The following is a 26,552-nucleotide window of genomic DNA, read 5'->3' as shown; positions in this document are numbered from 1 at the left end:
ATTCTCGGGATAAACCGATAAAACTGGGTGAATAAAGATATTTTCGAGAGTTTTTATTAATATTTGAACGTTTAAAAAAACAAAATAAGATTAGATGAAAATTCTCATGCATTTGAAATAATTGAGTTTGATAATTTATATGTAAGACGAGGCATGCGAACGCCTTAAAAAATACACAATTTTCTATTCACCCCGTTTTATAATACAATTTAAAACATCGATGTATCTTTTCAGTATATTATATATTTGTACTATATTGTTTGAAAAAATATATATTAGCATTATTTCCGTTTCCACAGGCGGGAAATGGCCGACGATTAGAGTGGCGAGTCTGGACTCGCTACGCGGGGGCGAAGCGCCCTCATGCGGACCCGCCCAGACCTCACCATAGTGGCTGCACGGAAACCCCCCGAAAAGAAAGAAGATGACACTACGTGACTCAACTAGGTAGGACCAATGACCCGTGCGAGTAAAACATACGTTGGTAGGACCTGCAAAAGAAATGTGAAGAAATAAAAATGGTATTTAAAAACTTTGTATTACACACACATTTTGGACAATCGTGTAATTGTGAGATTGGTTTTTGAGTGCGATTGAGGTACGTATCTGAAACTCGGATATTCGAAAAATATCCGAAAACGAGATTAGTTTCAAATGTGTTGACAGATGTAATAAGTGACTACCTACAAGTTTCGTTCAAACATATATAGAAAAAGAATGAGACAGTTTCGGATAAATGCGTATCCGAAACTTTAAATGTTCGGATATTCTTAATGTTAATATTAGTATTTAAAAGTTGTACACTGACCGTTATAAAAATGTAATTTTGATGTAAAAAAAATAATTTTCAAAACGAATGTTTTTCGAAAATTGGCCTTACGGAGTTATTGTAAATAGTAAAATTTAAAATAAATATTCGTTTTCTATCAATTTATAGGAAAATATATTGTTAGTCGTTTATTATAAATATATTTTTAAAGTGCGAAATCTTCACGTCATTTTTGTGATTATAGTTCAAGTATTTTGTCAAGAGATGGCGTTATTTTAAAATTTGTTTCTTTACCTTTCTTACTTGTTATAAATATGTTGAATTTTGTATTGGTTTTAGCATGATTAAGTTAAAAATACATCATTAGTAAAAATATATTATATTTGTTATATTTTTTTTAGATATTCTTGGATTTGAGTCCCAAAGAATATATTTTAACTACGATGAAAGTTAATATTGAATTGATACTAAAAATAATTTTGTTAAAATACATGTACTAAAAAAATATTTATAATAAAACGACTAGTAACGCCATCTTGTGGCGAAATTAAAGAATTAATTAGATATTACGGGTCAATATCCTATATTATTAAGCTACGACCAAACAATTAACAATTAGATACAAAAAATACACGAAAAAATATAAAAATTAAATCTCAGAAATTAATAAAAAGATTTCTTTTTATATAACATCTGTATTTCTTATACATTGAAAATATAGTTCTTCTTAATTAAATTTCTTACGAATATTACAAACGCGAAAGTTTGTATGTATAATATAATATATTATCCTGGGACAACTCACACACAGTTATCTGATCCCAAGCTAAGCAGAGCTTGTGTTATGGTAACCAGACAACTGATAAACTTACTTATATATTTCTAAATACATACATATTATAGATAAATTACACCTAGACACCAGAACAAATGATCATGCTCATCACACAACATTTGTCCTGGGCGGGAATCGAACCCACGACCTCCGGTATAGCAGCCAGGGTCACTAACCACTAGACCAACAGGCCCGTCAATGTATGGATGATTGTTCCTCTTTCACGCAAAAACCACTGAACGGATTTAGACGAAACTTGGTACACGAATAGTTTATAACCAGGATTAACACATAGGATAGTTTTAATCCCGATTTTATGTTCCTGTGGGATCATTTTCTATTTGTAGCGGGCGTAATTTTTGGTATAAAATCTTTTGTGTGTGTATTAATTTGTCTTTCAAAATGTTTAGTAAACATAGGCTTATAATGTTAATAATATACCCAGATATTTTGCATAAAAATGCTATTTCATATTTCATAAATGAAAGTTTTCGAATATGCAATTTGCCTATCTTAATACTAAATCAACCATATTAAAAATACGGAGGGACGAAGTTTCAAAATAAAATTGTAACACTATTATATTGTAAAGATAACCAGTTTAAGAAGAACTATAGTTTCAAAATACCTAACTTTTATATCTACTTTTAGTTTAGACTGAAATGCAGACTGTTGCGTAGTTACAGTGTTAAAACTCTATAATCCATAGACATAAACAGATTTTAGTTTCTAATTAAGTTTAGGCATAGACAATAGTTGCTCCCGAATGTAGTTTTAATTATAAGGCAACAGTTTGCTGACCGGAAGACAGATAAAAATCATTTCCATAGATTAAAAAGATGAGTATTAAAAAAAATCACTCAATTTTTGGTTTAGTGTTTATAGATGTAATATATATTATTATAACCATTTTTATTAATATATAGCCTTTAGATTTAAATATATAATAGAGAATTATATTAGATTTATATGTATACAATATATATATTTTTTATCACTTGCTATTCCGGAATAGGAAAGTCTTTAGAACACTAAGATATTATATAACTATGTAAATAAACACTTACTTTATAGACTAAATGAGTTTAAACTAAGAAAAAATCTGTAATTTTTAATTTCAAAATTTCAGCACTAAAAATTATTAAAAAAAGTCTTCGTATTTTACGTATAACTAATTTCATTTTTCTTTTAAAGTAGAAAAAAATATTAAAAAAAATATGGGTGCTAATAATGATCACCCATCTTTGACTGACCTTGCTTAGCGTTGCTTACCTTGGCAGCACTAATGTCTGACTTCGTTTAAACTTATTTAGTTATTACAGAATATTATATGAAGACATTCTTTAGCACTGTAATCCGTATACCTGTTTAAATAGCCGGTGTGTTGTCTAATTATTTTCTTCTTAAATCCGCGGCCATGTTGAATTTACTAGCGCCTCTAGCGGCTGGATTAGGAACTAAAAGACTTTGACTGTCAAACTCCTGCTAATTGCTAACCGACTATAATAATTGAAAATGACGTCATTATTTTGTCAACTGCAGTATTCAAATGACCTTGCAAAAGATTTATACTGTCAATATATGTACTCAAAATGGTGGTCTGTAAGCAATTGGTGGTGATTACAGATTTTTTGTTTAAAAAAGATTCCATTTTGAAATGTGTTTATTAAGAAATAATAAAAGTTTAGTTTTCCTAATCGTTAACGATAATAACAGAGCGACTTCAAGAAGAATTAAAATTAAATATTTTTGTTTTCTCAGAACTTGGGACTTGATGGACCAAATTTGTAGATTCTGATTCATTCACCTAAATTTCACCAAGTTTGGCCCAGTAGTTTTAATTTGCAGTCGATTGTATGGTAACGTTTTTCAAAAAACTAGTATATTATATTAAATATCAAAAAATACCGCTAAACTTTGAAAGATCTACAAAATACAACATCTTTTTAAAAATGGCGCTAGTCTTTCAACCTGGTTAACACTTAATAGGAGAAAAATAACAAAAAAACATGAAAAATATTATATATATTTGTGTATGACATTATAAATCTATCGAATCTATGAAAAACCGTCGTTTAGTGTAAATTAAGTCTATTAGTATTAGGTAATGCGATTATAAGAAAATATATATCATACGGGGTTTTAAAAGCGCGCCGTTTCTGCTTCTTAGACTGCAGTCATATTTAAAATTACTTGTAAATAGCAATTTTACAAGATGAAAAATATTTTTTAAGATGCATTTTCTAACTTAATACATTATTTTCCGAATATCTGTGGATATGAAAATTACTTTTTTATCTAGCCCACTGTCTCCCACTACTGGGTAAAGACATCTCCCAAATACTTTCGCAAAATAATAATGTTATATAAAAAAAAATATTCCGACTGTCAAAGATGGCGCGCTTTTCAAAAACCTTGAATTATAATCACGTGTTCCTCTACCCTTTAAATCGCACTATTTATTTAAAATTCAACAAATTTTCACTCATTCTATCTCTTTCTGATGCATATGATAAAGAGAGAAAGCAACACTTACATTTCATGTTTTTTTAAATAGCGACTGAGGTAAGTCTGTCTCTTTTCAATTATGTGTGTTAGAAAAAGATAGCATGATACAAGTGGGAATACATACAGGGCCTATAATTTATTATATTATAAACAGATGTTTTCTCAAAATGTATTGACATTGACCTCTATTAAAATACGTTGGCTGGCGACCTTTTACTTACTTGACTTTATAACGCTACTCTTAGCTCTATTAAGTTAATAAACGTTTTAAAACATTATATTTGATAACAAATATCGAAAATGAAAACAAAATTTTACAATTTTACTTCACTTGACGTCCAAAGTACATTAGCAATTGCCAACCCAGCGTAGTTTAATAGAGGCCACTTATGTTAATTGTCTAGCTAGTGTCAATGTCTACCAATACACTGCTTATAATACACCTGTTTATTCATACTAATTTAAAAAGATTTATTTATAATTAATACAAAAATAAGCTGACAGGCCACTCACCCACCCCAAAATAAGTCACAAGGAGTGACAAAAAATAAAAAAATAAAAAATATTTTTTGTAAAAATTGTCCAACAATTGGATCGCTCGTACCAAATTAATTATTATTATATTTATATTAAATTTAAGTTTGTTAATGACTCATAGGGTTAATCTAGTATTTATAAAGGTTTTTTTTATTAATATATTTTAAATAATTTAGGTTTTTTTTTGAAATTGTTAGTATTCTAATATTTAGTTGAAAACTCATTATTTTTAGATTTAATTGTTATTTGTGTGTCACAGATTCGCTTGGTTTTGAATGGATTTAGTGTATTTGCTTGAGAGGAAAGATTAATTAGAATTTCAACAATGCAAGCTTGTAGACAAGTCACAATTTTCCGATCGCTAACGCTGATAACTCAAATGTATTGAACTGACAAGTCAAAGTCACGTCACTTGTCGAAAAGGAATGTTATTTCAATACATTTGAAGGTTTCTGTTATAATGAGATGTAAAAATGTCTGCGATCTAGCGTTTGAAATTCTTGGATAATATAAATAAGATCTGACGTTGATCAGAATTTCAGAGGCTTATAATTAACGGTAAAGCAAGCAAATATCACTCAAATCGCGTAAAAATGAAGTTTTTTATTGATTAAGTAATTATTGTAAATGTTATTATATATTTATATTATTTTGTTGCGACACTGAAGCTGTAGATAAGTAAAATAGTTTTTTTTCTGATTAATGTTATTTATAGTTATTTAAAATGTGTTTTTTAACGCGAGGCAACACAAATCTGACGGCGTGTGGCCGCTGCGTGCGATTAGTGCCACCAGTGTCAGATTAAGGAAGACCAACGGGAGTTTTGCTTTTATCTAGCCCACTCTGTCCCACTGCTGGGCAAATCCCCCAAATCCTTCCACGACTCACTATTCTGGGCTAAATGGAACCAGCGCGCGCGGTAAGCGTAAACATCGTCTCGCCACCGCTTTCTAGGCCTCTCACGGCGACGCCGTCCATCCGCTGGCTCACATAGTGTGGTTATTTTTACCCAGCGATCACAGTCCATGCGGTTGACGTTACCCGCCCAGCCCCATTTTAGCCTGACAGTCTTTTTTACGTCTATAATCCCAGTTAAGTTTAGGTCTTGCAACTTAACACCAAGAACGCTGCGTTCCATTGCTCTTTGGCAAACTCCAAATTTAGTTTCTCAAATTCTCCTATTAATTTCGCTATTTTACCAACATGTGTGCTGTACAAGTAGTAGGTACAAGCAAGGAATTGTACGGAAAAAGCTCAATTAAAAATGTGGTACAACTTTTTATTGCGACCAGAAAGGCGTTGGAACTCGGGACCCGTATCATTTGCTACTCTTGCTACGGTAAAACGTGTGAATATAACTATTTTTGGGATGATAGAAACCGAGTTTTTATTAAGATTTGGACGTTTAACAACACGAAATATAAAGATAATATGAACATTCTTAAGCATTTTCATTAAATAATTGTGCTTAAGCATTTTTATGTAAGCATCACTTGAAACTCTATTCACCCCGTTTTACTGTATCTTATTCCTTTAAGTAACCACCTTTGTCATAACGAGTTCCTCCGTGTTTCGTAGGGCACGCTAAATTATGGGTCCCGGCTGTTATTCCTACATATTTGACAGTCGTTACAGGTAGTCAGAAGCTTGAAAGTCTGACAACCAGTTTAACTAAGGGGTATCGTGTTGCCCAGGTGACTGGGTTGAGGAGGTCAGATAGGCAGTCGCTCCTTGTACAACACTGGTAGCTGAAACCGGTTAGACTGGTAGCCGACCCCAACATAGTTGGGAAAAGGCTAGGCCGATGATGATTACTGTACGTTACTCCGGCACTGAATGCAATACACTCGGGTGGGATTTGCGTTGCTTTGTGTAAAAAGTCCTTTAGATATTGGTTTACTTCAAAGATTTGATGTTCATTGTTGATTGTAAGATAATTGTTACTGTTTCAAATAATTTTTTGTTGTGTCATTGATGTTATTTTGTGATCGTAAAGTGTTTTTTTTATACCATACACGAAAATTGTTGGAAATTATATTTTTGTTTTTGATGTTTTTGAGAGCTTTTGATAAATAAATCTGTTGTTATTATGAGAAATCATGAAAAGGTTAGGTTTCTATACGTTTTTTAAGTATTTGAAAGGTTAATAGGCGGAGTCAAGTAATAGTGAAAAATTGATAATAAAAATGAACTGTTTTTTTTTGTTTGTGAACAAGTTTTCACAGATAATTACGCAGCTAAAAAAGGGAGTTTATGTTGGAAAATTCATTTTTTTTTTAAATTTACTATAAATATGCACAATTTTGACTTCAATGACACAAGAAAAGAAAGTTTATATAAAAAACCAAATCAGTTTTTTTGAAATTATTGTAAAATACTCGAGCCCTGTCATTTTGACGTCGCCCATAATGCAATGAATTTCTATGGCTATGTATTTGTCATGTAAATGTATTCGTTTTGTTATTCTATTGCGTTTTTCTGCGATTCAAACGAAACATAACTGTTAGGAAATTTAATAAAATAAAAAGTTAATCATATAACTTATGTTTTATTTTGTACAAATGTATGACAACATATGACACCACACATGGTGACGTGACATCACATATGACACAACATATGGTGATGTGCATCACATATGACAGCAAACCTGGTGACGTGGCATCACATATGACAACAAACATGGTGACGTGAATTCACTTATGACACCACACATGGTGACGTGACATCACATGTGACACCGCACATGGTGACTTGACATCACATGTGACACCACACATGGTGACGTGACATCACATGTGACACCGCACATGGTGACTTGACATCACATGTGACACCACACATGGTGACGTGACATCACATGTGACACCGCACATGGTGACTTGACATCACATGTGACACCACACATGGTGACGTGACATCACATGTGACACCGCACATGGTGACTTGACATCACATATGGCACCACACGTGGTGACGTGACATCACATCACACATGACACCACACATGGTGACGTGACATCACAATTCATAGTTACGACATCATAATGTTTGGTTTTCTTCCTATCAACGAAATGTATTGTTGCTCTTCACGACCAAACGGGAAGACCGATTTGGATGAAATTTTGTATAGAGGTACCTGAAGGACACTGAATTAACACAGGCTAATATTATGTGTGTAATGTTTTTCCAGATATTAGACATCTTGATGGCGGAAATCGAAAACAATACCAGTTTATCATTGAAAGGCCAATTCATTATATAACACTACCAAGTCTAGCCTCAAAAAGAGGCTTAGAGGCAATAACCCTTTTTTTTGGCATGGAAATCCTCATAGACACCTCGAGGGAGAATCTTTTAATTTGACATGTAAAACTGATTGCCTATTTTCTATTTTTAGGTTAAAGTTTTTCGCTTGATTTCTATCTGACTACTATTTCCTAGGGTTCCATTAAAATGAAGTGATTACTCAAAAACCGTATTCCTATTATTGAAGCTCCACTGTCTGTCAAACCGTCTGTCACCAGGCTGTCTCATGAACCGTGTAAACTAGAAACTTGAAAATTTTACAAATGATGTGTGTCTGTTGCCGCTATCTCTCTATCGAAGGTTAAGCAACGTTTGCTACGGTCTGAATTTTGTGTTAACAATTTCTCTTACAAATATGTTTTTCTTTCAACTTGTACGGAACTTTAAGCATCCCTAATCATGTCGTTCTTAACCTTTTGACAAGTGACATCATATCTGACATCTTAAATTCAGCGTTTGGATCAAAAGGGATGGAAATAAAATACCAAAAAAGTACAGTAAATAAAAAAATATAATGACAAATTAGTTGACGAATTTCAAATATGTACATATACCAACCATTTATGCAGATCAACAATAAATAAAACGCAACATACAAAATTATTACAGCGACTTCGTTTCAATCAAGAATTTACAAAAAAATGTACTAAGTTCAAGGGAAAATCAACTCTATTTCTCTAACATAAGGTCGTTTTTACAGTTACAATAAATTTCGTTCAGATTTCAGTTTAAAATAGACGTTATACTTCATTATCAAGGTGCTTTTTACATTGAGTTATCGCTTTTCTTTCAAACTTGAACTTAATACATTGATTTCAAACAATATTTGTCACAATTCACTAAAAAATACCTACACTACCCCAGTTTAGTTAAAAAAAACCCACAATTTTTAATCTGAAAATGTTAAGAAAAATTCCGAGTCGTCTATAATACATAAGTAAATTTTACAGTGAGTGCCAATTTATCAAAGTAAAATTATTGAGGTGTTGAAAAGAGAGAGCGATATTGCTATCACGCTTTCACATTAACAATAATACCACTTTGAAAATAGGAACTCAGAATTAATATTTTAATAGTAACTATCGTGAGACTGATTCATTATTAAATGATGTAACGGTTTACTCTCGCGTATTTATCGGGGTTGTCCGACTTGTTTCGCGAGTCGAACTCTCGACCTCGCCGCGTCAGTTCATGATTAAAGACTCCGGTTGGGTCCGAAACTAGTCGGGCGATCCCGATAAATACGCGTGAGTAAACCGTTACGTCATTTATTACAGAATTAATCTTTTTATTTACTCTCAAGCATATTTTCTCAAGCATTTTTCTAATTTAATTTGTGACAACAGTGATTTTCTAGACAAGATCATTTAGACTGAAATATAGCCTTATTTTTTGATCTTATATGCAGGGATGTTATATTTAATGGCTTGTAGGTCTAGTGGTTAGTGACCACGACTTCTATACCGAAGGTCTTGGGTTCGATTCCCACACTGGAAAAATGTTTATGTGATGGGCACGATCATTTATTCTAGGTGTTATTTATTTATATTATTTATGTATTTAGAAATAAATAAGTATGTTCATTAGTTGTCTAGCAATCATAATACAACATCCCTAACACATTGATTGACACGTCGGTCACCCGTGACCGACAAACAATATTTTCGGTCACCGGTGACCAACGTAGCATTCAAACTACTCGTTCAGCATTTTAACAACATCTTGCTTCTAACTACATAAAAATCACATTAATGTTTATAATTATTTAAAATGGTCCAGTGCAGTCTAAATAATGATAGCTGATATACAAAGAAACGATTTTATATTGCCATCTCTGTCACTCTTGCAAGTTTGACAGACGTGTGAGTGAGACACAAAGTACATTCGACGAACGACTCGTTTTTTTAAACTGTCTGAGTATGAGTTTTTAACCGACTTATATAAAAGAGGGTTATGTTTTTCACAGTTTTTGATTACAAATCGTTTCTTTATACACAAGCTCCCATTCGGTGCAAAAATATTTTTTGTTCGATACATTTATTTTTCTATATTATATTAAAAATCAACACTTATATGTACTTATAGAAGTTTTCTATAATATATAAATATATACATATATCAAGAGATTTCCTTTATTTATATAAAAAAATATAATCTTTAGCTCAGGCAATGACGGAATTGAAACAATTATTTTGATAAATTCATTCATAGTTATTGATCCAAACAGATCCTACATTATAAACGCGAAAGTTAGTATGTATGCATGTTTGTTCCTCTTTCACGCAAAAACCACTGAACGGATTCAGACGAAACTTGGTACACAGATAGTTTATAACCAGGATTAACACATAGGATAGATTTTATTCCGATTTTACTTTGATGATACCGCGTCAGCTCATGATTAAGGACTCCGGGTGGGGCCGAAACTAGTCGGGCGATCTCGATAAAAACGCGTGAGTAAACCGTTATTTAATTAATAATTAATATATTTAAAGTTAAAAATATGACTATGAATGAATTTACCTTTCAATATATACAATACTATAACGCCATTTTGAATATTAAATTCAGAGTGTTACAACATAATATATGGCGTTATCGACTGTCAAATATAATAAAAATGCATTTTTATATTTATTTGCAAATCTATATCCAAGCATATTTATAAATTTATGTATCAACCACACATGTCAGTAACTGGGTAAGGTGAAGTGAACATTTATCGTCTGTTAAAAGATTAAATAATTTTTGTATAGCCGATAATTGTAGACTTTACCTTAAATAGTTTCAAAGCGCTTTTAACTACACAACGGTTTGAAGCTTTTTTGTTCCGGATCCGGTTTAACGGATGTCGGTGCGGATTTCCCGGATTTCGTATTTATTGTGTAGTTTGAAAGCGCTATTCGTCAAATAAGCTTTATTTTTACTGTAAAACTTTGTATATAGGCTTAACAACAGATCTAAAGTACTTAATTTTAAGATTCGAGTACCTGAGAATTTTAAAACTAAAAACGGATCTTGAAATCCTTAAATCCGTTTCCATTTTAATTGGATTTTTGTCTATGGTTACAACAGTTGTGAATGCAATTAGTCTATAGAGACGTTTGTCTATGACTTCTCAAGTACTCACAGAAACCCTGAACATAATAATAAATAAATGATAGATGCATAGACGAAGCCAGAATCAAGATATAGTTTTTATTCTATATTAATATTCACACATCCGTAAATCCGTAAAATAAGGTTAGGATATTGAAAAGTTTTTTTACAAGTACCTTATTTTTCATTCGTTTAACAAATTATCTTTCCTGTACGTATATATTCGAAATCCGTTTCCACATCCGTAGATCCGGATTCCACTAAATTCTAAATCCGTTACATATTTGATCGTATAATCTTACTATTGCTTTTCGGTAAAAATCCGTAACATCCGTTTCGGATTTCCGGATGTCCGACCTGATTCTGGCTGCATCCACGAATGGAATGGAGGCGTCGTGTTGGCTCGTATTAACATTTATACTTAGTAACCCACTACATTATTTATTTATTTATAATATTTATACCAACGGAAGGGAGAGCGGCCATTTTTCAATATTTTTTAATATCCCTCTTTTAGTATAATTAATAAATAATGGATACGTATTTATTTTATCAAGCAAATATAAATTGATCATATTATAGAATGAAACTTACGCGTGACGTCACGATTGAGTATAAATATTACGAAATCGTGACGTCATAAGCTCACTGTCTAAACTTTAAAACAGTTTATTTTTTGTCAATTTAAATTCAGATAAAATCAAAAATACGTGTCTATTATTATTTAATTATCTAACTGAGCGACTTGTAGTCACCATCTATATTTTATATAGCGAGAGAAATTTAATTAAATTGTAATTTTTATACAGGACGTTTTAGTAAAACTGCTTGACAAGACAAACCCTCTTTTTTAAAGGCATTATCAATTTGAATCTATTGTCAAAACGGCTGATCAATGAATCTGAAATTGGTTAAAAAAATTACAACCAACGAGAGACACATCACAACTAACATTATTATATTGATCATAATAAAAAAAAAAAACAGAATAATATAATCATCGACTAAAAAATCAAAAATTTCCTATTCAATTCAAAAAATGAAAAAAATAGGCCGAAATCATCCAATTTTCAAATTCGGCCCACTTTCATTTGACATTCGTCCCGAATTCGTTGTACTTTCGTCCCTATGGCCGTCTCCCCTACGTGTGACCTCTGACCTCTGACCTTTAGTTGAGAGGCGACATGTATGTGATGTCGTCCCACGGGTGGCGGTAAAGTGGCTGCTTCATGCGCTTCTGGTCTAGATAATGTCCAACTAAGCCTATTGTACGGCCTAGGACGAACAGAGCGTTGATCGAACCCATTTGGATGTAGTTGTTGCCTTCCTCCCTGTAAATAATTATAATCATGTTTAAAAATAATAATTGAATTTAAAAAACTAAATATCCACGTTTTGAAATGTAACTCAATTCAAATGTTTATTAAAATCGGTCCAGCCGTTTTTTATAGTTGTAGTTGCCCGCCATGTTGTGAACAAGTTCATTCCTTCGTTTTTGTCAAAATTCGAATTTTATAATAGTTTATTCAAATAAAAATGTTATGAACCCAAGAAAATGTGTTTACATTCTTTATCTCGTCTGGTTGGCCTTACTTTATATAGCACCTACATTCTAAGCAAATAAAACTATACTACTAATATTATAAATGCGAAAGTAACTCTGTCTGTCTGTCTATCGGTCTGTCTGTCTGTTACGCTTTCACGTCTAAACCACTGAACCGATTTTAATGAAATTTGGTAAGATAGAGTTATTTAACCTTGAGAAAGAACATAGGATAGTTTGTATCCCGGACTTTTGAAGAGTTCTCTTGGAATCGCGATATAACCTACATCGACGCGGGCGAAGCCGCGGTCGAAAAGCTAGTAAATAATTAAAGTATTAAATATTATTGTTATTAATTAACTTACTGCGTGAACAGCTGACAATGTCTGAACATGTCGACCATGGCGGCCGCTACGATGCCGTCGACGTTGAGGATCAGGTTGGGCTTCTTGCGCGTGGTGATAGCTTCCACGTCGAGGGCGTACCTGGTCACAGGCCAGGCGGGCCAGCGGGCCGTCACGTAGGCCTTCAGCTCGCGAACTCTCGAGTCAGGGTTGTTGATGGATTTTACTCTGGAAGATAATTAATTTGTTATAAGAAAACTAGCTGACACAGCAAACGTTGTTTTGCCTAAAATAACCAAATAAAAACAAAAAAAATCCCCAAAAAAAATAAAAAATAGTGTGAGCAAACCCTCATCACTTAGGGTTATGAAAAATAGATGTTAGTCGATTCTCAGACCTACTGAACACACATATAAAATTTGGTAAAAATCGGTGAAGCCGTTTCGGAGGAGTACGGTAACTAACATCGTGACACGGGAATTTTATATATTAGAAGATATTCAGCGGAGATAATGTAGCTTCTAAACAGTGAAAGAATTTTTCAAATCGGACCAGTATTTTCGAAGCCTATTCGTGTCAAATAAACAAACAAATCTTTCATCCTTATAATATTAGTATAAATTAGATCATTAAGGTGTTAATAATTAATAGTTAATATTATAAAGAGGAAATATTTGTTTGTTTGACACGAATAGGCTTCGAAACTACTGGTCCGATTTGAAAAATTATTTCACTGTTGAGAAGCTCCATTATCCCCGCTGAACGTAGGCTATAATTTATTTCAAAAATATTAGGATTCCGTAAGAAAATTGCGATAATGTAGCCCAAGGTGTCATAAGTTATATTCCAACCACGCGAACGAAGTCGCGGGCAACTGCTAGTGTTTTATATAATATCTTCTTTTGCTACAACGTCTTGTCTTGTCTTATCATCCTATTCTCTCTCTAGTCCTGTGTGTCAGTCCCTACCTGTGTCCGATGCCCATGATGAGCTCTCCCTTCGCCCTCTTGTCGTTGACGAACTCCTGAGGATGCTGTCCGCGGTCGTAGGCCGCGCAGAAGTCCGCCGCGGCCCTGTCCAGAGCACCGCCGAAACGGTCACCCTGGAAAACAAATTTATGTATAAATAATACGTTGTCACTACGGACAGACATATTTGACTGTAGCCTGAATGATATCACAAGAGCCGCTTGTTCGACCTGGACCCCAATTCTGCTATTTACAATAGCCGATGAATTAATGAAATTTGGCTAAAAATGACAATTTTCGTATTCTCTTAAGCATTTTTCTACACAATAATTGGAAATTCAGTACGGGGCGGAACACTCACGGTCAATACAATTAAGTTAAAATTATTGTATTGGCAAAATGCTTAAGAGAATAGGAATAATTTCAAATTTAATTCATTCATCGGCCGTTGTAAAATAGCAGAATCGGGGCCCTGTACTCAGATTATGATTTAATTATTATGAAAGGTGTTAAATCACTCTTATTTCTTATATCGTTAATTAGTATTATGTAATAATAATGTAACTACACTATTGCATTAGGCATAGTCTTGTAATAATACTTATAAGTGGTTTAAATAAATAAATAAAATGTGGGAAAACCCATTTCGCCCATTTTTTCGCCCTGGAATTTAGACCTGCAACTATATGCATAATAATTCAATCTTTGAAACCCTAGTTCACATAAATACATAGACCTTTATTTAGTCCTAGCTACCGCATTAGGTTAAGTAACCTGTAATGGTAGATTAGTGTAATAATTAAATAAATATAAAAAATAAATAAAATAAATATTTACCCATCTCTCTCACACTATCCCGCTCTCACTCAGTTTACCACCTTGACACCTAGTCCTTTCATCCCCACATTAATTTAAGTGTTATAAGAAGGACCTATTTAGATTGACTGAAGGATAGGCAGATAAATAGATAGACCCCGACGGCGTGTGGCGTGCGGCGTGCGAAATGCAACGATTTTCATCAAACACTCAATACTCAATACTTTATTTGCACTCCACAATGTATACATTTCGTGTACAATCGTGGACCCTGTCGGGCAAAGTAGGAGAGAGGAGAGCGGCTGAACACGGTAAACACTAAGACTGTTTGACAAGCGCTTCAAAGACAGCGGTAAACCATGAAATAATTTTATAAACAGGTACAATTTTATCGTTTCCAGGGCACTATACTTCTGTTTAATCGTATAAGTATACTCACGATGGTCAGCAGTCCGCTGACGACGGATGAGATGAGGTCCTTGCCCGCCCTGGCGGTGACCATGGTGTTGTGAGCGCCCGACACGGCCGGCCCGTGGTCTGCCGTCACTATGAGGACCAGCTCGAAGAAACGCGACGCCCACTCGGGGAGCTCGCGCTGGAACCTGGACATACGAGGTCACGTTACAGCTGAATGCCTAGCCTTTTCCCAATTATATTAGGTTTGGTTTCCAGTCTAACTGAATTCAGCAAAGTACCAGTGTTTTACAAGGAGCAACTGCCTATCTGACCTCCTCAACCCAGTTACCTGGGCAACACGATACCCCTTAATAAAACTAGTTATCAGACTTTACAGCTTCTGACTAGCCGGGACCCACAGTGTAAATATTGTATGAATAAATTAAAATATGTTACTATGAGTTTAATGATATTATATTTCGTAGCTAGGTTCATTTCAGACACAGGCAAAAGTACGAATGTGACTTTACAAAGTTATATTTTATTAATTATTATTAGACACTACTGACAAACTATACAGAACTACTCTCTGTTTCTCTTTCAAAGTCCTTCTGGTCACTTTCTTCTTCTCACTATGACAACCAACTAGGCTTAAAAACTCCGTATACGCAGAAAAATATTGTCAATAATCCTATATTGTTACTATTTTACTTATTAACATTAGTTATAAGCAAAATTCTTGTTGCTAACAACCTTGCCTTAGCCTTTGGACTTATCTTCCTGAATTAAATGATTTTTACTTTTATTTATAGTTATATTCCAAACGGAAAAGACTTAGAATCAGTTCTTATTCCTTCTCTACAGTTAGGAATCTGCCCAGCAGAGGAATTCCTCTGCTGGGCAGAGGCACCAGTGGGATGGCAAATAGTGGGACTGCCAGCAATCAGTCTGCTCATTATCATAACTGCCCTGTCATAAACTAGACTGCCCAACATTTCTATCATCATCATCATCTCAGCCTATAGCTGTCCACTGCTGGACATAGGCCTCTCCATTCTCCAGCGCGACCGGTTCATTGCCACCTGCATCCAACGAGACCCAGCGGCTTTCACCAGGTCGTCGGTCCATCTGGCAGGTGGCCCAACAATTAGCCTGCTCAAAAGACGGTTTGCCCAATAGTGGGACTTCCCAACACTCACCACAACAGGCTGATGGTCCCGCCGACGCCCAGGTTCCTCTCCAGCACCTGGCTGATGGGCACTCCGCAGTAGGACAGCTCGTTGCCTCGCTCGTCGCAGATTGTGCTGATGAAGGCGGCCGGTTTCCTGATGATGCCCAGTTTCTGGAAGGTCGAGGATTGAGGGTTGAGGGTTGAAACACACTATGCTCGTCGTGTCGCAGGTTCGATCCCCGCGTAGGACAAGCTTTTGTGTGATCCACGAATGCTTGTCCTGAGTCTGGGTGTCTTTGTGCATGTGACTTGTATGTTTGTGAAACCCTCCGCGACACAAAGATTAAATTCCTTACTGTCCTTATTCCCTACATTCAAGTCACATGCACAAGACACACAGATTATAAACGATCATATTTTGCAAAGGTGACTTACCCTGGCCCAGTCGTAGTCCATCGGTACTTTGGGGGGGTCCACCTCCTCCTTAACGATGATCTTGCCTTCCTTCACCAGTTTCTGGTAAACCTGGTGACAATGGTATATTAGTTAGGAGTTTGGTTATAATATAATTTGTCGACTAGTTTTTCTTTTGAGTATTTATTCGTTCATGAACTGTAAAATTTGACATTAAAATTGTACAGTTGAAGAATAGAGGAATTGGGAGTGCAGTAATTTAATTAATTTAAAGTTGAAATATTTATTTATACATAATCCAACTAAGGGCCGATTTTTTAATCGCCAGATAACTTTTATTCGACGAATACGTTTGACATTTTGACAGCTTTTGTATAGAAAATATGTCAAACAGCCATATTTATTCCTCAAATAAAAGTTATCTGACGATTGAAAAATCGGGTTTAAGGTAATTTTTGCCCCGGGTGCCACTATCAGGAGGGCGGCAAAATTGAGATTTTTTTGTCAAACAATTTTTTTTTTGAAAAAAGCAAAAAAAATGTCTCTTGGACAATAGTTCAAGAGATATGATTTTTTTATGTAAAATTTCGTTGTTCCGCGACTTGCCGCCCTCATAAAGTCGTGTTTTTGTAAATTTTAAACATTTACTATAAAAACCGAAGAAAATCATCTAAGCTGAAAAAATTTTTACTTAATAAAAAGCAAAATTTTGTTGTCTGGCCTTGAAAGATTGATAACAAATCAAAATCAAAATTCATTTATTCAAATTAGACTACTAAGTAGCACTTTTTGAAGGTCAGGTTACATTGGACAGCACCCAGTTTCACGCACCCATCACCGCTTCCTAAGTGCTTTTGCTGTGAGAGAAGAAACGGTGGTAACATTTTTCAAAAACATTGCCAATTATTTTTGTGACGTCAATAGGACTCCTCATCGCCACGCTACGCCACTGCATAACATACCTTATTAACAGACACGCCTAAGGCGTCGAAGCTGTCGGGCACTTCGGCCCCGTAGGCCCGGAGCGCGGCGTTCTTGCAGACCGCCTTCTCCATCGCGGAGCCGGCGAGAGAGCCCGCGTGACCGAACTGGACCTCCGATGTGAACATGTCTGAGGATACGAAGGTGTATTAGGACATATTTTTTTCATCGCATTATTTTATAGTTGCGATTAATAACATCGTTAATGAAGATTCCGAAACAAAAAAAAAATCAGAACGAAATTGTTTCATTGGTGATCACAGGACTTAAAAATGCGACGACGGATGTCGAATTTCAACTTTTTAAATGTCTCTTATCGCTGAACTGAGTGATATGGATTTTTTTTCCTGATCTATTATCACTTGGCCTTTCATCCGGTCTCAGATTATCGTTGAGTTTTGGGACACCCTGTATATATATATTTCAATAATGTATGTTGGTAGTGTTTTTATGTAATGATTATGACATATTAGTAGCCAGTAAGTGGTATAATCCTCACCGGAGCAGGTTCCTATGCACCAGGCTACGATGGGTTTCTTGATGAGTCCGTCCCTGACGGCGCGACACACGTGGTACTCCTCGACACCGCCCACCTCGCCCAACAGGACCAACATCTTTATGTTCGGGTCCGATTCGTATCTAAAATTATAAAGAAAATCATTGAAAAACTGTTGAAGCATTTTCATGCACTAAAATGATTATTATGAACAACATTGCCATTGTCGAAAACCCAGGTTTTTAATTTTATCAAAATCGGGACAGCAATTTTTATAGTTGCAACTTGCATTGTCATCGGGTTTGAAGCTACCCTGAAAATTTCAGCTTATCGGGAAGCGCTTCAAAGTCGAGATACAAAAATCCAACCGGAGCGAGAAACAAACAAAGAGTGTATAAATCGCGGGAAAATTTAAATTCTGTTCGTTAGTCTCACCGAAACTCGAGAACGGCTGAACCGATTTGGCTTATTTTGGTCTTGAAACATTCGTAGCATTCCAGGGAAGTTTTAAAATATGGAAGAATTGCAAAAAAAAAACATGTTTTACATCGACTGTTGTACTTAGTTCGCCGGGACAGCTATATTCCACATGTTTCGGTAGTTAACTTAATGTAAATAATCTTGGTGTGCCTTTATACAAACACATGTTAAATAAATAAACGTCTGATATACACATTTCAGTGGTACATTTCATTTGGTAATCTTTATTGTTGTTTTTAGTCAAGTTTTATTTTCAAACTGAGTTTTTAGACAGTACACAGTGCGACACACCAAGACTTTTTACTTTTAGTTAACTACCTAAACAAATTGAGTATAGTTATCAATACTATCTATACAGACCACAAATTTAATTACGTATTTGTATGGTTTTATCGATTCTCTGTCTTTGTATATAATAAACAAATAGAGTATTATGATATGTTATTCACTCACCTCAATAGATGGTCTATGAAGGTAGTCCCGGGGTACCTGTCGCCGCCGATGGCGACCCCCTCGCAGACTCCGTCGGCCTCCTTCGAGATGATGTTGTTCAACTCGTTGCTCATGCCGCCAGACCGCGACACGTAGGCGACGCTACGAGAAATAATATATGTATTAATAAAATGAAATTAGGTGAAAATGTTACAAATATTAGCTGAGATTACATTATAGTGTCGTATATTGATGCAGACGAAGATAGATCTCAATGGCGTAAGATTAGGGAGGCTGTGTTTTTGTAGGTGATATCTTCCAGTGATATAGTTAGGCGAGCCACTAACAGCTGAAATGACGACCACGACCACTCTGCCAAGAGTGCAACGACTAAGAAGAAGAAGAATCTTCCAGCCATCTTCTCTATTGAAATTAGAACGTTTTTTAATCACAATAGACTCGCGAAACATCCTAGGTAGGAATTTGGATTCTTTAGCGAGGATCTATGGTTGGTAAAATCTATACTAATATATAAATTTATTTTTGTGTTGAATAGACAGACCATTCATCGAGGAAGGCTTTAGACTATAAACCATCACGCTGCAACTAACAGGAGCGAAGATACAATGGAAATGTGAAAAAAACAGGGCAGGTATAAATCATAACTTATATTATTATCTTCTACCTACAGGGACGAAGTCGCGGGCAACAGCTAGTCTAATATAATGGCTGGAACCTTCAGCATGTTCGGCGACTGCAGACGTCGGGAACAAAAATCTAAAATTAAAACGCGATGAAATCCGTAAAAGTAGTTTCATTTCAATGTTTAACATTCGCGTTAACCTAAGAAACCACTGATTTAAAAACATTTAAGTATATGTGGTGCATACCTGCCAGGCCTATATAACTTGCTGTCGATAATATTGTCGATCATGCCGGCTGTGTTTCCGATCTTGAAGCAACCAGGTTTGATGCCGCCCACAGTCGCGGGGCCGATCACGTTGACCTGATGATGATAATAAAATATTGAATTATTATAATAAACCTTCGGGAAGTGAGTCTAAATTAAGATCTTGTTTGAAATAGGCCGTTTTCCAGGCATTTTTAAAACGTTGTAGTAATGACTCTAGTTGTGCGGTCCCAAAATGTTATTCCGATGTTGCAGAAACGACAAGAAACTCCATCATCATCATCCACAGCCTTTATCCTCCCACTGCTGGGCATAGGCCTCCCCTTTTTCGTGCCAATTTCTACGGTCCTGTGCCAGCCTCATCCAGACTCGACCCGAGACCTTTATAATGTCATACGTTTAGTTATTTGCAAAAACAGCGCAAAATAGCAAAACAGGTATCAAATAGCACAGTTAAAAATCAGACATCCATCCAATGAATCATGAATTTAATACAAAATACTTCCGCAGTAAGGAATTAACTTTTTGCATGGCGGGGGATTTCGCCAACATTTAAGGCACATGCACAAAAACACCCAGACTCAGAACAAGCATTCGTGGATCACACAAATACTTGTCCTGCGCGGGGAACGAGCCCGCGACACGACGCACACAGTGGGTTTGGCGTGGGGACCTCAACCGCTCGGATATCCGTCAAGACGACCTCCGTGGTCGAGTGGCGTAGGCACCGGTTTCAAGGTGTTGCTAGCTCTGAGGTCCCGGGTTCGATCCCCGGTCGGGTCAATGTAAAAACTCACATTTCTGCATTGTCTCGGGTCTGGGTGTTTGTGGTACCTTAGTTGTATCTGAATTCCATAACACAAGTGCTTTAGCAACTTCCTTTGGGTTCAGAACAATGTATGTGATGTTCTCCGCATTTTCGGTTTGTACCGGGCGGGCCCGCGGGCTGCTGTTAGTACAATTATTATTAAAACACTTACTCCTCTAGTGTCAGCCAGTTTGATGATCTTCCTGGTCATGTTCTCCGGGATGCCCTCGGCGATGATGACCACCGTGTTGATCTGAGGATGCTGCATGGCCTGGGGAAACGATGGATAAAGTTAATATGATAAATAAATCTAAAATTGTATGTCTTTTTGTATATTTGGTTTTGGTTGATGGCTTTGTAAAAACAATTTTTTTTGTTTATCTGAGCTGTTTCAATCATAAGATTAATTGTTAAATTCTTTGGTAAGCCTCTTCAGTTGCAGGTAAATGACTTATTGAGTAGATACTTTATGACTTTTGAGTGACAGAATCTTCGGTTGGTTTTACAGCGCGTCTCGGATTAGTATGGATTCCACAACGCCATCTAGTCTCAAACTAAGCAAAGCTTGTATTATGAGTACTAGACAACTGATAAACATACTTATATATTTCTAAATACATACATAATATAGATAAATTACATCCAGACACAGAACAAATGATCGTGCTCATCACACAAACATTTGTCCTGGGTGGGAATTGAACCCACGACCTCCGGTATAGCAGTCAGGGCCACTAACCACCAGACCAACAGACCAGTCGAGGATTAGCGATAGGCTAAGGAAAATAAACCGAAATTTATTTGCCATCGAAAAGAATTATAACTGTAACAATGTTACTTAACCGTGATTTTTTCTTTTCATATTCAATATCGGTTAATAAGATACAGATAGGTGACAAACGGACAAACACCGAAAGCAGTGCCTCAGACAATCATTAAAGTTCCGTTGCTACCATTTCAATTAGAAACATTTTAATACCAGACCGATTTATAATGAAGCTTCAATCACGTTGATCAAGCAAAAGTTTCACAACAAACATACCGCTATCCTTATCACACACGCCTTGCACGTCTATTCTTATCTCTCTCCAACAATCTTTTCAAGTAAAACATCTATATTACCTGCATGGTACTGTCGTAGGCGGACCGAAGCGACGCGAAGTTCACAAGTACGGTCGCCTCTTGGTGTTTGCGCATAGCAACGTCCATATCGGAGAATACTGGGACAAACATACATTTATATAGTAATTTTTTAGGTTAACGCGAATGTTAGAAATTGAAAAAATAACGTTACCAAAGTAGTTGGCTTATTATAAATTTAAAAAAGGTTAACATATAAATGACTGCACGGATAGCGGAGTGGTTGAGGTCACAAAACCAAACCCACTGTGTGCGACGTGTCGCAGCTTCGATCTCCGCGTAGCACAGCGTAGTTTGTCGTTCCGGTTGGATTTTTGCAACTCAATTTTGAGGCACTTCCTGACAAGCTAGCAGATTGAAATTTTCAGGGAAGCTTCAAACCCGATGACAATGCAATTTACGAGTATAGTAACGGCTGAACCGATTTTGGATAAAATTTGAATGGAGTGACATTTAAAAACGTTGGTTTTAAGATATAAATCTATATTTTTTTTTACTTACCGGGTATGAAGACCTCTTTGTTACCGAAGTAGTACTTCTGTTTGTGATCAGCCGTGAATGGGTAGACAATGGCGACGACGGATGGTTCCGTACGCCGGCAGATGTAGTCGAAATCCAACATGCCCTGTAATAAACCACAATTGTTTGATAAGAACTCTTTAAATAATTAATAAAAAGGATATTCTGAACATGTATGAAATATTCTCTGTTTTTTGTAGGTGGCGGACATAGGAGAACTCATTGATCGATCACAGGTCAAGCGACACTTGATAAGGTCGGCACGTGGATGGTGTGACCAGTTATGTTAGAACGACTTGATACGTGCTTCGCAAGGCACATTAAATTGTGGGTGTCGGATGAGATTTATACATCTTTGACAGTCGTTACAGGTAGCCAGAAGCTAGCAAGTCTGACAACCAGTCTAACCAAGGGGTATCGTGTTGCCCAGATAACTGGGTTGAGGAGGTCAGATAGGCAGTCGCTCCTTGCAAAACACTGGTACTTAGCTGAATCCGGTTAGACTGGAAGCTGACCCCAACAAAATTGGGGAAAAAGCTACGATGACGATGATATAAAACAAATTGCATATTATTATGTACCTGAATGGCCCTGTTTTGCATGCCCCATATGATGGCCTTGGTCCGGTCCGTGAACAGGGACATAGTGGTGACCACGCCTTGTCCCAGGTCCTTGCGGGTCGGCGCTTGCGAACACACCAGGTCGAGGAGCTTGTGGTTCAGCTCCGGTATGTCCAGCTTCGGTTTTGGCTGTGGATGGGGGTAGGCAGGGTTGTGTAATTGTGTGTCTTTTGAAAATTAGAAATTTGTCAGAATAAATAATTAATTATAGTGAAATAGAAAAAACACCTGCTGTAAGGAATTTAATCCTTGTATCGCGGCGGGTTTCACAAACATTCAAGTCACATGCACAAAGACACACGGAGTCTGAACAAGCGTTCGTGGATCACACAAATGCTTGTCCTGTACGGGGATCGAACCCGCGACACGACGTGCACAGTGGGTTTTGGTGTGGTGACCTCAACCACTCGGTGAAGGGATGGCGATACGGGGTGCTGTCCAAATACTTTGGCATTCAAAAAGTGCTACTTTACAGCTTTACTTGAATTAGGTAATTTTGATTTTGATTCTACGATTCATAAGTCACAATGCGGTGACGGACATACCGTTAAACCTCATAAAATCGTTATCTAAGCTCTAAAATCTGTATGTGTGTGTGTGTGTGTGTGTGTCTATATATATCAACTCACAGCGGCCTGGGGTTTCGGCAGTTGTTTCGGCGCGTAGTCCAGCTGGTGTTCCTTGGGGATCGGGGACTGGCCTAGAGCCAGGCCTACGATGGCGGTCATGTTGCTCTCAGGCCCGAACACGTACAGAGGAATGCGTAGACGATGGCCGACTTCGCGCATTTGTCTGTGGATGGTATATTTATTTAGTAATTAGCTATTGACCAAGGGAAAATGATCGCACGGTAACATAAAATCGGGATAAGAAGAGTGTTAATCTATATCTATACTAATATATAAAGCTGAAGAGTTTGTTTGTTTGTTTGAACGCGCTAATTGGTTCAAAATGAAAAAATATTTTTGTATTAAATAGACCATTCACCGAGGAAGGTTTTAGGCTATATACCATCACGCTGCGACTAATAGGAGCGAAGATACAATGGAAAAAGTGGTAAAAAACAGGGCAGGTATAAATCATAACTTATATCTTCTAACCACGCGGACGAAGTCGCGGGCAATAGCTAGTAATAAACAATCATAAAAAACTACTGGTTAACTTACCTCAACCCCTCTTGATAATTCGGTCCTCCTCGCCTCACGAAGATGGTGATATTGTACTGTATAAGAGCGTCCTTGTAAGTTTCTATCGCTGTGATGATACCGCGGAAGGTGTCGGCTACGTTCGTGAAGTTGGCTATGCCACCGCCGATGATCAAGACCTGTGTGGGAAAGAGATAGATAGAAAAAAAAAATATAGACGATATTAAAAAAAATGGGATCACTTTAAAAAGGTTTTAATATAGGGTCGTAAATTTCTTTTTAATACTTTAATAGGTCAGTTATTTATACTGTGACCCGTTTGTTTTATATAGCCTTTTTTAGATCCCACTGCTGGGCAAAGACCTCTTCCTTTCTCTTCCAAAACTCTAGCTAAGTAAGCAGGCAGAAATTTTCCAAAAAAATCCCGATGACAATGTAGTTTAAAAACCACTGGATCGATTTTGATAAAATTTCAATGGTGTGACATTTAAAAACGTGGGTCTTTAGATTTTTTAAATCTATTAATTTTAATAGATATAGATAGAAGTGGAACATAACCCTCTCCTTCTAAGTCGGTTGAAGCGTCTATATGGAATTTACACATTACATTACACTATTTTTTTAAGCTATTACTTCCCCACGTTTCTATACACTCACTTTTCTTGTTTGTTTGTCGTTAGGGTTGGAATTTTGCAACTCAATTTTGAGGCACTCCCCGATAAGCTAAGCAGGCTGAAATTTTCAGGGTAGGCAAACCCGACGACAATGCAATTCACAACTATAAATACGGATAGATCGCCGCAATAAGGATTCCGTAGCAAGGATGTTAATCCCTGGGGTTCCATATTCAGAACAAGCATTCGTAGATCACACAAATAAAAAATCAAAAAGCCGTTTCTCAGGCACTATTAAAACGTTACATTACTGACTCTAGTTGCGACCTATGTGGCAAATGCTTGTCCTGCGCGGAGATCGAACCCTCCACAGTTCCCTTTCCCCCTGACCTTGCCATTGGGATGCTTCTCCCTGCACATGAGGCTGAAGATGGTCTTGGCGTAGTCGGCGGTCTGGCTCTCGCTGGGCGCGCCCGAGTACTCCCCGTAGTTGGCGAGCTCGGCGGCGCCGCCCAGCTCGCAGATGGTGTCCGTGTACACGACGGACGCGCCGCCGCCCGCCACCATCGTCCAGATACGTCCGGACTTGTTCAACACCGTCAGCTAAGGGTACAAAGAAAGATAGATTCAGAAATCATCATCATCATCATCTCAGCCTATAGCTGTCCATTGCTGGCAGATGGTACTGGTGATGGTATTGGTGGTACGTGGTCTCCACTCCAGAATCTTCGCGCTATGTGGACCGCACATTGCCACTTCAGCTTGCTAATCTTACGGGCTATATCAATTCAAAACTCGGTAAAGAAAATTTCTTTAAAAGTGCCATCAGTAGCCTACGAATACACACTACACTGGCCGGTGGAAGCATCGCCCAGATACAGCCAGACTTGTTCAACAATATCAACTAACGGTACAAAGACAGATAGATTCAAAACTAGGTAAAGATAATTTCTATAAACTTTAGCAAGTGTCGTAAGTAGACTCAAGAGGAGTTCGTGACTAAGCTATAAACAAGTGAATCGATCACAGGTTAAGCTTGACGCGGTTGGTCCGTAGATAGGTGACCATCTTTCTCATAACGAGTTCCTCCGTGTTTCGGAAGGCACGTTAAATTGTGGGTCCCGGCTGTTATTCCTACGTCTTTAACAGTCGTTACAGGTAGTCAGAAGCTTGAAAAGTCTGACAACCAGTCTTACTAAGGGGTATCGTGTTGCCCAGGTAACTGGGTCGAGGAGGTCAGATAGGCAGTCGCTCCTTGTAAATCACTGGACTTAGCTGAAACCGGTTAGACTGTTAGCCGACCCCGACATAATTGGGAAAAGGCTAGGATGATCATAACTTTGACTGGACTGACCTTCAAACTGGCGCCACTCTTCGCATCCAAGTCGGCTATATGAGCCTCCTCAGGGTAGGCGTCGCGTCCGAAGGGCGGCGGGAAGACCACCTCGCCCCAGTTCTTGGCGCAGATGAAGTCCGCCGTCTGGTCCAGCTTGGCGGCCAAGTCCAGAAGGTAAATACGTTCGTTGGTCACGACTATCGGGTTTATCTCCATGTATGTGAAGTACAGGTCCACGTAGACCCGGTACAGGGCTAGGATGAAGGTCGTCAAGAGTCTAGAAAGAGAAAAAAATATATCATCAAAATAAGTTAGTAAACTACTGAATAGGAGATCTTTGAAGGGCATGGTAAGAATTAAAT

At 36.9% G+C, this 26,552-nt stretch overlaps 2 protein-coding genes across 2 annotated transcripts in view; one reads left to right on the top strand and one right to left on the bottom strand.

Moving 5' to 3' along the window:
- The window catches only part of LOC113505486, a 64,582-nt gene extending 63,529 nt beyond the window's left edge, over positions 1 to 1,053 (top strand). Inside the window, 2 exon segments of the mRNA XM_026888212.1 lie at positions 300 to 353; positions 356 to 1,053. Coding sequence (XP_026744013.1) covers positions 300 to 353; positions 356 to 438 — 137 coding nt within the window. The 3' untranslated portion in view covers positions 439 to 1,053.
- Positions 1,054 to 11,605: 10,552 nt separating this feature from the next.
- LOC113505697 (ATP-citrate synthase) overlaps positions 11,606 to 26,552 on the bottom strand; it is a gene marked incomplete in the record, with an annotated part of 35,325 nt that continues 20,378 nt past the window's right edge. The window contains 18 exon segments of the mRNA XM_026888504.1: positions 11,606 to 12,388; positions 12,966 to 13,172; positions 13,913 to 14,046; positions 15,168 to 15,330; positions 16,324 to 16,466; positions 16,731 to 16,820; positions 17,672 to 17,820; positions 18,190 to 18,329; positions 19,120 to 19,260; positions 19,989 to 20,104; positions 20,989 to 21,087; positions 21,939 to 22,036; positions 22,458 to 22,581; positions 23,057 to 23,224; positions 23,725 to 23,887; positions 24,262 to 24,419; positions 25,245 to 25,457; positions 26,209 to 26,467. Coding sequence (XP_026744305.1) covers positions 12,226 to 12,388; positions 12,966 to 13,172; positions 13,913 to 14,046; positions 15,168 to 15,330; positions 16,324 to 16,466; positions 16,731 to 16,820; positions 17,672 to 17,820; positions 18,190 to 18,329; positions 19,120 to 19,260; positions 19,989 to 20,104; positions 20,989 to 21,087; positions 21,939 to 22,036; positions 22,458 to 22,581; positions 23,057 to 23,224; positions 23,725 to 23,887; positions 24,262 to 24,419; positions 25,245 to 25,457; positions 26,209 to 26,467 — 2,728 coding nt within the window.

This window comes from Trichoplusia ni, chromosome 26, assembly GCF_003590095.1.
Source record: "Trichoplusia ni isolate ovarian cell line Hi5 chromosome 26, tn1, whole genome shotgun sequence".
Lineage (NCBI taxonomy): Eukaryota > Metazoa > Arthropoda > Insecta > Lepidoptera > Noctuidae > Trichoplusia > Trichoplusia ni.
This window is presented reverse-complemented; position numbering and strand designations above follow the sequence as displayed.